At 40.7% G+C, this 15,861-nt stretch overlaps 1 protein-coding gene across 4 annotated transcripts in view; it reads right to left on the minus strand.

Moving 5' to 3' along the window:
• tspan4a (tetraspanin 4a) overlaps positions 1-15,861 on the minus strand; it is a 190,329-nt gene that overhangs the window by 13,618 nt on the left and 160,850 nt on the right. For all 4 annotated transcript variants that reach the window (XM_030414830.1, XM_030414829.1, XM_030414831.1 and 1 more), the window contains 2 exons: positions 9,846-9,947; positions 7,731-7,862 (listed from right to left, as the gene is read on the minus strand). In XM_030414830.1, coding sequence (XP_030270690.1) covers positions 7,731-7,862; positions 9,846-9,947 — 234 coding nt within the window. The remainder of the gene's footprint in view (positions 1-7,730; positions 7,863-9,845; positions 9,948-15,861) is intronic.

The following is a 15,861-nucleotide window of genomic DNA, read 5'->3' on the forward strand; positions in this document are numbered from 1 at the left end:
GAGCAGTCACCACCCACAATTTTTGGAGGGCGTGGCCGAGCATGGTGACTGTATAGTTGTTATGACATCACAACCTTACAGAAGGCGTCATGGTTCATTTAAAGGTTCAATTTCTGATTATGGGCTGTGTGAATTCTGATCATAAAGGACCTGGACCAGTTTTATAATAAAATATAAATAAATATAACATTCTACAATATGGGACCTCTCAGTGTTTAAAGCTTTGATCTGGTCTTTCGTGAGATCGGATTCTCCTCATTGACTTCTCGACCTGGAATTCCCCAGGACCTGCTGCATCTCCCTCTCTCCATCCTCCTACTCACTGGTAAGATGCTATGCTCTGTGTTTGATGCTCCAGATGCCTCAACTGGTAAGAAAGCTTTGACTGAAAGCTACAAAAAGGTTGTAGGCATATAATTAGACCAAGATTATTTGTGACACAACATACCAAAGGTTGAAACAAATCAAGAACATCCACAATGAGTGTTTTACAATCAAGCACAAATATGGTTAAGGTTTGCTCAAGTTAAAAACACTGTTGGTCAAGTATAGGGAAGGTTAAGGTCAACCTGTTCTCAAGTCTGCCTCACAACCACAGTGAGGTGCTCTCATGAACATCAACATTGTTTTGCTAGCAGTGATTGTTTCTCCTGTTCATACTGGCTGTTTAAGTCCAGAGACTGTACTAACTGAGACTCCTCTCTCCCACAGAAAACTCTGCTCCCGAACACCTCGTCAGTATTCACCTTTAATTAAATTACTGACATCACACCATGTCACCACATCACACATATGCATAACTTATGCCTCACGGCTAGTCTTCTAGTAAGAACTGATTCAGCACAGCTGTTTAGTCTGTATGCGGCGCTGGGTCAGACGTGTGTGAACTGACCAATCAGTGGAGAGTTGGTATTCAGGAGGAGGTGCCTAAAAGAGACTAAAAAAGAGTGTTTCAGACAGAGGGAGAATACATTGAGCATCAAAGTATGCAAACCTGTTCTTATAGTAACCCAAGTTAAGATGATGAACCTGAGGATCAGCATGATTAACTCATTCTGCACTGAAATGTATTGCAACGTTTATTCAACATGAATATGATGCTTCAGCAGTCTGAGTGAGTCAACTCAAACTATCAAAGCCTATGTTTGTCCAGATGGTGTTCCTCTGCTGAGCTGCAGTGAAGGAACACTTACACAACATGATTATTGTAAGAAACAAAACCCAGGAACAGGAGGAGAAGCAGAATTACAACAGTCCATGTGGGGACCTGACTGTGGTTTCAAGACAAAATGATCCCATCCTTTAACGATGGAAACACATTTCTAAGTGAGATCATTACTGTAGTCACTACCTGTTGGTCGTGTTCCTTTCAACAGTTGTGGTGATGGAGGGTGTCTGTGTGGAGCTGGATTTGGACCAGGTTTGTTTTTTGAGATTGTGAATCCTGTTCAAGCTAAAGGGACGTAAAGTTGCTCTTTTAAAGAAAGTGAAATTGCCTCTTCGTAGTTTGGTGGCAGTATCAGACAGACATTGTCCCCATCACTTTTTTAAAGCATAATTTCTAAAAAATGAAAAATAGCTTGCACTTTGAAATGCTAATCTAATGCTCCAGTTGAATTCATCACACAAATATTGATACTTTATGCCTAGATTGAGTCACGGTTGTTGAATTTGACCCACTCACTCTTTATTTCTCACTATTTTTCTCTAACACTGAAGCATGCAGCATTGAAACAAGGTAGTTTAACTTAACATATAAAGGTGCAATGCAGTTTCTTTCAGAATGATGTTCCCTGGCCTTAGACAGTCTCTTCATTACATTGCATATGTTGATGTCCATTTAAAAAAGGTTTTGTCAGTTGAGGCGTTATGTCTCCACCACTTTTCAACACAAAGAGATGCTCTTCTTAGGAGTCAGGAAACACACAGCAGTCATTGGCGAGGTTTCACAATTGCATAACAAAGTCCCACCAGGTTAACCTAAACATGTATTGTGGACTTATAATGAGCAGGCCTGCAGCATAGCAGCCTCCTTCCTTTGGAACACTGCATCCAGCAACGTGTTCAAAATCCTGCAGAGAGTCTAGCTGCTCATGACGGCCTGTGGTCTTTGTTCACTCTCTTCTCCTTGGCAGACATCGCTGCTACTATCTCTTGTCATTTCCTTTTGTCTGTCTGCCTCCGTTTGTGTTAAGTGTTCCTTGGTCCCCTGAATGGCTCCCAAAATTGCCAAAAAGTTATTATTACTATAATTATTGTTATTTCCAAGCTTTCACACCATGAGTGTATTTGTATGCGTGCCAGCTTTCTTTGAGTCATTATCAGTGAGAATGTGAAAATTAAATACTTTAACACAGTTCATGAGTTCATGAACACTCGGCTGCCAAGAACAAAACACTACCAGGGACGAGGTTTACCTCCAACTCTCTTCATCACCTGACTGCACCGAAGAGTGACGTGAAGTATTCACCAGAGCTGCATGTGAATACACACATTTCAACAACATGGACCGGCTGCTGGCCTTGAGGCGCTCAGTCCCTTATTTTTGTCACTTGAAGCTCAATAGAAATCTCCAGAGAATGATTTGATTTCAAGGTGAGAAGTGAAGGTTCAAACTTGTGATTCCAACTGGGCATTACTGACGTCTAATATACCATCACAGAGTCTAGATGTTAGTGTAGGCAGGTGCTATTTCAGGAGAGAAGTATGAAGCCTCAGAATGAAAAACACCACCTGAGTGCTTGATCAGCAGGAGGAACATTAATCAAAACACAAAAGGAGCCAGATCAATTTATTTTCTGAATGTCTTTCACACTGGAAGGACCAGTGGAACTCATGGGTCTACGTGAAGGCCAGCCGGCTGTCACCTGGAGGAGGTTATATGCATAATTTTGAAAAAATCTTTCAATCGTCTATTGCAGAACCTGGTTTCAGGAAAAGTAGTGGAAAGACGTTTTTAAAGGTTACGTCTTTCATTTCTAAATTGAAAACATCTACAGCTTGACCACAACTCGACCTTTCTACTGCTGGATGGACACATTCGACAGAGTTGCAGACAGCAGGTTTGTTTTACAGACTACAATCTGCCTCTGCACGTGTTCACAAGTTCCACTGAGGAACTTCTTCATTTAAGGAGATTTAGTACAAATAGTGACACTGTCTCCTGAATGTGTGGTTACAGTTTCTGATTCCTGACATTTCATACATTTTAATCATAAAGGTGCAAAAAATCTACACCTGTCGCTGTCTGAGTTGAATAATTATATTCAGCTGTAGGATGACAAGATCTCACCACAAGTAGCTGCTCTGGAGCTTTCAATCCATTGACTGTATAAATGATGGGTGTAGTCTCTGTGATGTCACAGAACATGTTAATTCTAACCTGCAAAATTCAACTTATTTTTAAAGTATTTTTTTTGTAGTGAATTGTGGGTTTGGACAGCCCTCAGCACTCCCTTACTTTCCACCAGCACGCCTGCAAAGTCGACAATCTGCAAGAGCAGTGAGGTCTGGACATTTGAATGCACCCATTGTGAAGCTCAGTGAAGTGGCCATCTTGGTGGTGCCTGACTCCACTTAACTACCGGCTACTTCAAAAATGAGCAGAGAGATGAAGTGTAGTGGAGCTGAGGCAGCCTAAATGAAGCTCGGTGTGTGACAGCTAGTGGCTAGCTGTCACTCAGAGCTCCCATATCCTGAATTATGCATAATCAAAAGCGTTAATATAATTTAAGCATTGTATAAAAATTCATCCTAATTAAAGTTGTTATGAACAGAAAAATAGCGGTTCTTTGTGCCAGGCGATAAACAGGTTTATTTTTGCTGTAAAGCTCAACATTGTGATGTGGTCGGCAGGTTGACTCATATGTAGTGTTTGGCACTTCTGCATACCTCACCCTAACCCCCAAGGGCTGCCCCTTGTTTCAATCATTTCACATTATCTTCATCTGCAGATAGAAGAGTTGTTCTCAAACTGCTTTAAGTAATTCCAGGACAGTTTAAAGTCCCAGGACAGGAGAATGAACACCTGATCGCGCTTTGTTTGACGTTAAATATGTTCTACTGGCTGGTTTTAAACACAAATTGAAGTCATCCAGCTCAGTATGACATCTCTAAAACAGCTGTATGACACAGTTGATGTGGCGCTTCACAGACGGTGACGTGAACGTTTCTACGGGCCACATCTGGCACCATTGATGTGATTTTTTTAAATGGGCCCACTTACTATTTCGTTGCATTGACTTAATAGCAACAGAAGTTGAACTGAAATCATTCCTGTTCATCATCTTCACTCACTGGGATGCACAGTGACTGCTGGATGACAGCAGTGGACCAATCAGCATGTCAAGTAGCCCTTACATGTTTTCTCCCTAATGATGACAACATGTTGACTTCAGAACTTGATTTTATTCTATCCTATCTGTGACATTTTGTTTCCAACTCTCATGTAACTGCCTCCAAATAGTATTGAAGTGATGAGCTGCTGTCTAGGCTGAGCAGCAGCAGCAGTGAAAGTCTCCTGCTGTGTTTTTCACACTTCCTGTTTTTTATGGGAAAAACTGTGTTTGTTGCTTTTATACCTGTGAGACTTTTAATGTGACCCTGGGTGAAATTTTGTCTTATTTACTTTCTGTTTTTTATTACTTAGTCAGTTTCTGAAATGTACTATTGTTTGTGGTACAGTATGTTCTGCAGCACAGCGCCTCAGAGCACGAGGAAACACGCCTGTGCAAACACAACACACTGTTCAGCCTGATGTGGGTCCATGTGGGAATGAAACACAATATTTATAATGCGAATTGAACAAATGACTAGTAATGAATTATGTTGTACTGTTGAACCCACAAAACAATCATTACCCGACTCCCCTCAGCTCTAGCTTTCCTTCACATGAGACAAAGCTCATTGTTGCAGTTGGACAGCCTGCAGGTTTACTGTCTGGCTTCACTCACCACTCTCATCAACCTTGTTTCCACCTGCAGAAGGCAGAAGTACCTGATCCACCCACAGTTCACTTCCTGTCCAGCACCAAACAGCAGACAGACAAACTGACTGGTGGACAAAGTGAAGCACTGAGCTAAAACAGAGGCTCGATATGAGACTGAAACTCTGCAGGTGGCCCGATGAACAACTTTAAATGCACAGTATGCAGTACTCAATGAAATGCACCACATACAGTTACTGATTTCTCTGAATGTAACATTGTTGGAAATGTTAAGGATAATGTAGGAGCGGAATTCAACAGAGATGCAGTTCCCTCACTCCTCAGTGTATAACATACTACTATATAATATCATTACTAAATGGTACATTTATCAATAATACAACTTTAGTTTATAGTAATTTCACTGTTAACAAACAATCAAATGCTTTTAAAACATTCACAAAGCATTTTTATTGCAACTGATCGTAATAATTAATCTATAAATATTATTTGGATTGCCAGTTATAAAGTTGATAAACTGATAAACCTTCACAAAGGCTGAATACCTGGTCTATCAAACATTTCATTGTTAACGGTGAAATAAATAAATCAAATAAATAATAAATATACCATTTATTAATGATGGTTTTGACAAATAATCTATGCAACAGACTAAAGATCCCAAATAAGCAAAGCAACACTGGACTTGAGTCGACCTGGAGCATAAACTGTGAAGTCAGCAGGACCTGGAGCTGAGCTAGGAGGGGTCACACAGGAAACAGCTGACTGGAAACACATTTCCAATTCAGACTGAAAACTTCAGGACAAAACTGATTAAACCAGTCAAAAGCTGACAGAGAGACACCTACTCAAGTGTTCTAACATTAGAACTTTGTGGTCTAGTGTGTCAAAGTCTGATATGAAAGCTCGAGGAAGGCACAATTTGATGCATCAGCTGCCAAGAGGAGATCATTAGTCAAGACGGCTGATTCTGTCCAATGCAGAAACCTCTGAAGCAGAGAAGACAGCAGCTCAGTGAAATCTGTTTTCTCCAGGACAAATATGAGAAAAGGAAGTTGACTATGTGGTTTTTCAGGACTGCATTTTTAAATTAAGGACAGAACTTTTGCACTTCAATCAGAGTTTTCCAGCTCTAGCTTCATTTAATGGCTGAAAGAATGCTGGGACCAATTTCACTAATGACACGTTAATAGCACGAGTGTGGAGAGAGGAGGCGGTCGGCTGCCTGTGAGACACTGTTTGCTTCGGTGCAGAAATGTAAATGATACTGTAGAACAATAATTCAGTGCAGAAGACTTTACCGAGGGTGATGAAGAGGTCACGAGTAGGTGGACTCATTTTTACTTCTGAATGAATGTGTAATTAATAACAGCTGTCCCTACGTATTATCCCAGCACAGTCAATTAGCTCTGCAGCAAAAACTTCCACACTTGCTAAATCATGTACAGATCTATTTGCATTCTGTCGTAGTAGTATCAGCGCCCAGTGTTACATATTCATCAAGATAAACCTCCAAATGATGTAGCCTGTGTTGTTATCTGTTAACCAATGTGTCCTCGACACTCCACTCACATTTAAGCAGGATGCAACCGCTCTGTTTTTTCCACGTGACCATTACGGCTTGAAACACAAATGCCAAGCCTTTTTACAGCTGGTTCACAGAGGCAGACTGTCGGCCTGTGTGGGCCATTAGTGGTCTCAGAGATGTGATGAGACAGCCTCAGTGGTTTGCATGGTTGCTTTCTTAAGATTATTTCACAATCTGAACAGAAAACAAGTCTCTGTACAGTGTAGCTGCTGAAAAACACAAAGGATATATGACACTTATTATACATCACATACACATAAGCAGCAGCAGCAGCAGCAGCAGCCTTCTCAGCAGATATATTCATTCACTTTAATGAACTATTAATGAGGAAAGATATCATGGTCTCCTGCTGTTTCTTTGCCATGATATTAATGTTCAAAAACAGTCAAGAGAACAGCAGGCTTAGTTTTTAGGCTTTGCTAAATTGGTAAATTTGTGAGCCAAGTTGTTTTTCAAAAGCTGAATGGTCCCTTTTCTAAATATGGAAAGAAAAGCAGTTAGAATGAGTCTTTATATCCTGATTATGATTTGGACTAACATTAAGAATTACCCTAACATTTGACAGCACATGTGCTTCTGAATGAAATCTGATCAACACTGACTTCTCTTCTCTGTTTAAATTTGTTATTGAGATGATGCTGGGACTAAGTTCCCCTGTACAGTCAGGTATGTGTGTCAAATATTATATGTCAAATGTTTGACTTTGTTTTTCTGCTCCTTCCGTGTTTGACTAAAAACATGGTGGAATACTTATTAGGATTTTTTTTGTATTTCTAAATGAAGCCCATTACCGGTAGCTTATGCACACTGCGGTAAGAGCAAAGACAGGTTTCTTCTTCTTCTTTGTTTGGTCTACTAAGTGCATACCACCTCCTACTGTATCTGACTGTGTAGTCCATGCAAGCAATTTCGCCTTGGTCCAATATATATATCGTGCAGCCCTAATATTTTTAACACTGTAAATCTTAACAGTTGACTTTACTTAAAAAAGGCAGGAAACCAATTACCTCAGAGTTATCAAGTACAGTTCTGAGGCACTCAGCTGCTGCTGCTGCTGTTAACGATTTCACTCTCTTCAGGAAAAACTGGTGTATCAAACAGTGATTTATAATCCTCCATAAATAACACAACTGTCAAATGAAGAAAGGAAAAAAAAAAAATAAGAAGAACAGTAGTGGCAGCTTTTTGAGCACCTACCGCTGTCCACCACGTTCCCGGGTTGTCCAGGCCACAGTTGTCGCTGTACTCCAGGCAGCAGGAGTCAGGCACACGGCTCGCATTATAAACCTCGAACCAGTCTGTGTGGTTGGTGACTCCGCAGCAGCGAAACTGCACCAGAGAAAGACAGTGAATGAGGAGACGTGGCTTTTTATTGTCATCACACTGAAATTTGTATGCATGGTATCAACATTAAACATCCTCTGCTCGATGTATTTAGCTGGCAGGAGTAAGATTTACTGGACAAACAAATCACATATGCTGGATGTAGAACACACTTCATCTCCCTGATATCGAGCTGCAGCCGCGTTTTGTACAATCCTCATCTCATTTGTCTCAAAGTCTTAAAACACTGCCTGCTTCTTTTTATCTACATCTTCCTCCTTTTCTGGCTGGTATAGATTTTCAATAAAAGATCGTGGCTTTCACCATAATTCAATTCATCAGCGCACTTCATGATAAGATAAAGCACCCCTGATGTTTTGTTCATTCGGTGGACTTTAATTCCACACAGGAATATTACTGCCGCCCCCGACACTACTCCGTGCACTGAATCGGGAATTGTGTGTTAATTTAGAACTCCCTCTCTGGCGTAAACAATGGATCAGGTTTTCAATTTATTGTGAGCTGCTGCAGAATTCACATATCCAGAAAGAATCGGAAGCATAGTTTAAACATTCAGGAACAATTCAAAGGATACAAAATGCACAAAGCCATTATATTAAAATGCTGTCACCTTGAACGTTTAGAATCAGTGAGGCAGGTGACCTGCTCTGATTTAACGTACTGGCATTTGGCAGTTTGTTTTTACTACTTCTTCTCATGTATGAAGATGCTTCTCTGTTTCATAAGTGGACGCTAATAATATTCAGGGTGAACTTTGCTCCAGGGACATCTGCTTTATAATCTATTCAGTGACTCAGCATGTACGAAGGAGGCTCTGGAGGGAGAGCGATGACAGAATGAGAGCTGTCTTTTAATGGTCCTTCTCTCAGCCAGACTCCACGGAGCCCCATGCATCCGCACTGCAGAGCGGATCTTACAGGGAAAGAAGTGCACATTCATGCTCGCACACTTCAAACGGCTCATCCAAGCAGCTCAAGCTATCATCCTGTATGCAGGAGTAAAAGAAAACCTCTGCACATTAACACCCACACATGCAGAGACACGCACACATTTGCATAAATTATTTGCATATCAATACATTCCTCTGTCATCATTTATGCCTTTTGCAGTCACCATGCGCACTCATACTAAAACAGTTTGCCTTCCAGACAGGAGACACATGCCTGTACACAGACGCAGAACATTCTGTATTTACCCCACATTTGCTAATGGAAAAAAACTACAAGCCATAACTCCGGATCCGTGATGCAAAGAAGGTCCAGAGAGCCCTGAAGTCTCTGATTTATCATTCTATGTTTTCCAAAGGCATTCACCAGCAGCAGCATCCATCGTCTGCAATCATTGATTCCAAATCTCTCTTTCTCACATTGTGTTTTCTTTGCAGTGGAATTTAAGAAAATATATTTAAATAACACAACGGAAAAGGCTCTTCAAAGTGAGAACGCTGGAGACAAAGATGACCTCAGAGAGTCTATGTTGTCTGCATTCATTGCGTGGACTGGACTTCACCCAAGCATTTAGAAAGCCTCCAGTGTTTGTGTTCTAGTCGGTAAAGCTTTTCACACATTTTTTCTGATGCCACTTGTTAAATGGGCTGTGTCTTTACCAGCCTGCTTGTAAATGTCCAGATCCCATTAACTACAAAAATGATTGTCCTGTTTTATTCAAATTTTTAGGCAAAATGGAAAATGTAAAATCAAACATCCCTTCAACACTTTACTACTCCCCATTCATTCAGTGCTATCAGAGTGGTACACATTTGGAAACCTTGCCAATAGCTAAAGTAAGCACAGTCACACTGAATAATGCAAATGACTTCATGTATCACAGCTTGTGACAAGGTATTTTGCATGACGTGACTCGGAAAATGGCACTGAAGTTAATATTGAATGGGCTGACAACAGAATGTTTTAAGCATCAACCTCAACAGACTGTGACTCAGTGAAAAACAGACATCTCACCACTTACATCAGTTTGTACGATCATCCAGGCATTGGTCAGACCCACGTTGCCCTCTGTGCCAAAGAGCTGGAGACCCTTCTTCAGATCCCTCTGGGCGTAGTGATCAATCTGAAACGCGGAACAGGAAAAATGGTTCTATCAGAGAGGAAAATGTGATAATTTAGCAAGTGTCATTTTTACCTGTGGAAGTTTGAATGAGCTACGTTGTCTTTATTTTCTGGCAGCAGCTCATTTCCGTTTAAAATGTCATTTGAACTCAAGAGGCAACAAAGTACATGGATTCTCAGTTATGTCTAAGAAAATGGCAATGCGAGTTGAAGAAGTCATTTTTTCCTTTTATCTGATAGCAGAAGGCACAGAAAGGCGGGAATCATTGTGTGATTCCCCACAGGGTTAAAAATCAGATAAATGACTCCAGGTCAACTGTGAGTTGACAATTTTCACCTGTACAGAACAAATATACTCAACATCTACTAATGTGTTGTGGGCAATGTTGTGAAATGATAAATGATGTTCTCATGTGAGACCACCAGTCAACATGGTCTCACACCACTTTCATCAATCAGTCTTGAATTGTAAGATGTACTTATACTCACTTATGCAACAGATGTTATAACTGTCTCACATCTGCTGCACGAGGATCCCTCATTCATACTTTTGGACCAATCCTTGGCCATCTCTTTGGAGTCAAAATGACCCTTTCCCATTGGAGTTCAGATTTTGGAGTAGTCCCAGAGGACATGGACATGTCCAGCAGGCTGAAGGGTCACTTTTAAAAGAGATGGCAACCATTTCTGCTGTATGTTAGAACTGTGTGTGCTTCCATAACTGATTCTTACACAAACTAAACTGCAGATTGGCTAAAAACAACCATCACTAAACATTCACCTTTTTGTAAGACTGTCGTTACAGACTTATTAGGGACATGTGTGAGCTCTGAGTTTCAGAGTCGTCTGTGTTCATGGGGGTTGTTGGTGCCATGTGGGTCCAGGTGTGAATGGGTGTTCAGCTGTCTGGGGAGGGAACTTAGGACAGCATTGTTGGTGGGTGATAAGTGATGTCATAGGCCACCGCCTCTGTTTAAAGACTGTTATTCCAGCTTCACTTTTCAAATCTATGGAATGCAAAGTTTGTGTTTTGTCATCTCACGCTGAATATACTGAAAAGACAAGTTGTCCTAGTAAAAGGAAAAAACTATAAAAAAGCAAAGCTGAGTTAACACACTTTAATCAGAGTTTGGTGGGACGCCGCCTCACTTGATCCAGGAGATAGATTGCTGCTCGCTCTCTTGACCCAATGATCTCTTTATGTCCATGGATACACACAGACAAAAATGCAGATGTACAAACTGTAGTTGATGCAGCAGCCCGAAAACTGAATTTTGATGCAAAAGGGTGGGGAGCTCTAGGTGCGGACAAAATGGAGAGAAGTTTACCATAGTTCATTTGCATACAACCAAAGTTGTAGCGCTACAAAGCAATAAAATTGGCAAAGTTCCTGTTTAAAGCAAAAGAGTCCCTGCACAACTGGGTTTTGTAGGCAGAACAAAGTGGAGGCTGATACCTGACCGTGGCTCAGCTAAATAGCCTGAGAGGCACTGCAGTCTATACTCATGCTCATACTTATATTTCCTCAAGTGTCCTCACATAATATTGGGGACTAATAAACTGCAGGCAACACAATGGAAACAAGTCCACTTTGTAGAACTTAAAGGGGCTGAATTGGATTTGCATTGACTGAGCCAACACACTGCAGGACATGGCAGGTTACCGAGCCGCTATTCAATAAAGTAAACAAGTGACATGCAGATCCATGTGGGTTCAGTCTATAAGCTCCAGTTCAGCAACGCGAACCTAAACAAACAAGATAAAAACATTTAACAAAATCAGCTTTCCATGGAGCTTTGAATCAAGAGAACAAACTGTACATGTGAACACAGTCACAGACAAACAAGCTTAAACACACCGAGGCGTTGTGTTGTTTCATCTAAAATACATTCATTTAAAAACCAACAATACAATCTGAGAGCCGGGGCGACGTACACAAACAGCACACACACACACACACACACACACACACACACACACACACACACACTAACTCAGCCTTGTTTACACTCTCGGTCGGTCAATCCCATCAGACATCAGTGGCATCGATCTCTGCTGACCTTGCTCTCTCCTACACTGCAGCCTTTTAGCCTGTGAGGTGCAGCAGACACCAAATACATTGTTCAAACACTCAAACGATACGGCCTTCCTTCTTCTTGCCAAACAACAATGAAATGTTCAGTACGGGTTGCTGCGTTTATTTTGACGTGATCCTTGACATTATGTTGAAAATGGAAGGGGTTAAAGGTATGGCAGAGTCTAATCAAGTTGTCAAGTTGAGCAACACACCATTGCTGGGCTGTTACTGATCTTTGCTTTCAATTTCGAGTTTGGAAACACAACAGATATTCTGGATATCTCCTGAACAATCCACCAAATTAGTTTCTGAAAAAAGTTTAGTCAAGAAATAGGCCATGTGTAACTTCTGGATGACACAATGGGCAAAACGACACAAGTGGATGACTCAGAGACAGAATAATGATGAGAAACAGTCTTTACCTGCAAACAGAAAAGTAGAAAGTTCACCAGCAGTCAGTCAGACAAAAGAGAAGGCAAAACAGGGAGAAGACAAAGGCAAGGACAAGGTAAACTAGCAGAGATCAAAAATACTGAAACAGGAAAACTAAAAAGTGAAATGAGGCTGGATGCTTGACACTAGGTACAAAGACGAACTGGCATTGAGAGAAGGGAACACACACTGAATACACCGGGGAGGACAGGATAATGAGGAACAGGTTCAACTAATCATGGAGGGGTTAGCAACTCTCACAGGAGGGAAACACTGAAGGGCAGGAGGTGAAGTGTCTGAAACAACACGAGAGTATATAAAAAATGAGGGATGAATGAGAAATAACAGAAAACATAATGTATGCAGCAGGGCGGGCACTGCCAGCAGCTCGCTGGCTCTCAAACTCTCCTCTCAATGTGCCAGGTGGCCTTGGAGGATGACATATAGATTATATTATACAGTGGTCGTAAGTCATTGTTCTATTTTAGCAACAGCTTTAAGTGTGAGCACAACATTAAGTTATTTGTTCAAAATATTGTTTGAACTGTGGTAAGAACAGGCTTCGTCTGTTTCATTAAGCATGTTGACGGGTCTCAGGGACACACAGCACACCTTTTGGTCAGAATGTCCTAATATCTTATTTTTACATGTTTACAAGAAAACTCAGCAGGGAACATAATACTGCTATGGCAACAGCAGCGCATGAAGATGCAGCGGCTGTAGCTCCTGTAAATAATGCTACATTTAAATCTTTTCAGTCCTGAGGAACATCAACCCTTGCAAGGCAGCTGGACCAAACAACATCCCTGGGTGGGCTCTCAGAGAATGTGCCATCTTGAGCAATCCTTCAGCCTGACCTGGACCGCCCCAGGGAGGTAGAGAGTCCGAATAAAGAGCCATGCTAGGCCAGCCTGGTTTAAGGCTGGTCGTGGCTAATGTCCAGTAGCAGGAAAAGAAAATGGAGAAAATGGGACACAGACTCGCAAATCAATGTGAAATCAGAGACTGTTGTGAACAGAGACCTGTCTCCAACACAACATCTTGGATCAAGCTGTTGCACTCAACAGGACTGAAGTTGGACGAGGAGAGGTGGAGTCAGTGTTTATAACATCGATACTCACAGGCAAAGTTTCCTAAATGTTCAACTTTTGATATGGAGATTCTGACCACGTCATCATCACCATCTTGTTGCCGCTGTTTACATTCCCTACAGGTTTATTCATATTTGTATATTGATAACTGTTTATGTTCTATAATTAATGTAGCATGAAGGTGTTCACTAACTTTAGTTTTGTTATGGAACCCTGTGCTGTATAATGAGGAAATCAAAAAGTAAATGTAATATTTCATTGCATTTACTCAAATATTAAAAAATAATTGGGCTCATATTTTAGCCAACAAATAAAGCAGATGAAACACAACAAGTTTCTGTGCAGAGACATTGAGGGTTGTTACAGAAACACCTCAGGATGTGACACATCTATCCCCCTCGTCTCATCTGGAGACAGCCTTGTTTCATGCTTTTGTTTTTATTCTTATGACTGCAATTTAATAACAGAGCATGTTTAACAGATCATGGCGACACTTTCATATTTTTACTCAAAACAATGACACTGCGAAAATTTGCTCAATAAAACTGCCAGGCACAATGTTGTGGGGGAGTGCTGACTGCTTATCAAAACCCAGAGCGGCAACATGACCCTTGTTGTCAATGGGGAGATATTTTAAAAGATAAAAGCAAGTAAAGAACAGAGAAGTATCTTAATATGGACAATGCAGTTGACAGGCAGGTGTTCATATCTGTGTCAACCTGCCTTTTAATTTCTTTATGGGGCCTTTTCAGAACAGCAGGCTTATGAACTCCTGAACCTTGTCAAGACTTGGCCTGTAGCTGTTGCCACGGGAAACAACAAAATATATAAAGAAACAAACTTACTATGAAAAAAATACAAACATAGTCAGTTATCAATCAGTGAGAATCATTGATCAGGTTAATGTCCTCATCAGACAACTGAACTTTACTGTTTGCCTCTTATGGGAATAATTATCTGATTGAAGGAGCAAAAGGGAAGCTGCTCAGTTGTTTCACCTCTGACTTTAATAACATACCGCCAGAATGTGGTTGTTCCTTATAAATGTGTCAGCTACTCTCATATTCTAATTATCATTAAAGCTCAACAACCCTTAAGCTGTATTAATTACGGATGAACAATATTAGATTTTTGGACTGCTGATGCCGATACCAATACGTATATGAACCGACTTTTTTCATCTCACTGCAGACAAAAGAAAGTCTTTACCTAATATATTAATTAATGGCAACAGCAGTGCCGCAGATACAGCAGCTGGTTGCTCCTCATTTCATCACTGAAACACGTTTTTTGCCAAAACATCTTTCATTCATTATATATTGGTGGTACACATGTTTATGAATATAACTCATAAAGTTGGTTTACTTCCGGTTTAGCGCCAAGCTAACTTGGATGAGGAAAATATAACCGGGTGGCTCTTACAGAATCCCAATATTTTATTGGACCGAATTGCTCAAATTCTGACAGTAGACGAGTCATTGTTGACGATGCGTATTTCACAATGTTATCTTATGGAAAAAAGTCCTCAGTGCATCACATGATTATGTAATTACACAGCTCAGCCACAACAAAAAGTGCCTTCAAGGCCTGGAGTGCTGTGTGAGGGCTTGGTCTCAACCATGAGGCTGGCCATCTTCTTTGCAGAGGAAGTAACGGTCAAGCTAACTGTGTTAAATAGTCCTCCTCCTCTTCTCATTTTGTTAATAAGCCCAGTGTCGTTTAATGACAAATGAATAACCTCGTTACCTTGTTGTTATCATGCTGACTCTTTTCCTGATGGTCAATGTTTGCAGATATACTTTTACAATACAACTGGGCAAAATAATAAAATAAATAATAAATTAAAAAAACTCCTTTGTCAAGGGTTTCTGTTGCTGGTGCGAAATTAACAAATAATCTCATAAGATTGTCGCTTCGAAGCCAATATTTCATTTGAGCTATTATCAGCCGATACAGTCATGCTGACACGCTGATAGCATGGCGCATCCCAAGTATTGACTGATTTTTGAGTCGGTAGAGGACAGAAAAACTTGTACCACAACAAGCTCACAAACCTAAACACCTAAAACATGCATTTGATTTGTTTAACCTGTACTTAACGTGCTTACTTGTTTGTCGGTATACAACTACTCCACGTGCCTTTAATTGTCCCCCAGGGACAAATAAAGTATTTTGATTGAAAGTGAATAATAATGAATGAAAAAGCAGTGCAACTCTGTGCCCTCACTGAAATAATTTCAACTGCTATAACCAAGTAGAAAAATGTGATTGGACGGGAACACACGCCAGGTGTGACATACTGCTGGCAATGTGTT

Source organism: Sparus aurata, chromosome 4 (genome assembly GCF_900880675.1).
Source record: "Sparus aurata chromosome 4, fSpaAur1.1, whole genome shotgun sequence".
NCBI classification, from domain to species: Eukaryota; Metazoa; Chordata; class Actinopteri; order Spariformes; family Sparidae; genus Sparus; species Sparus aurata.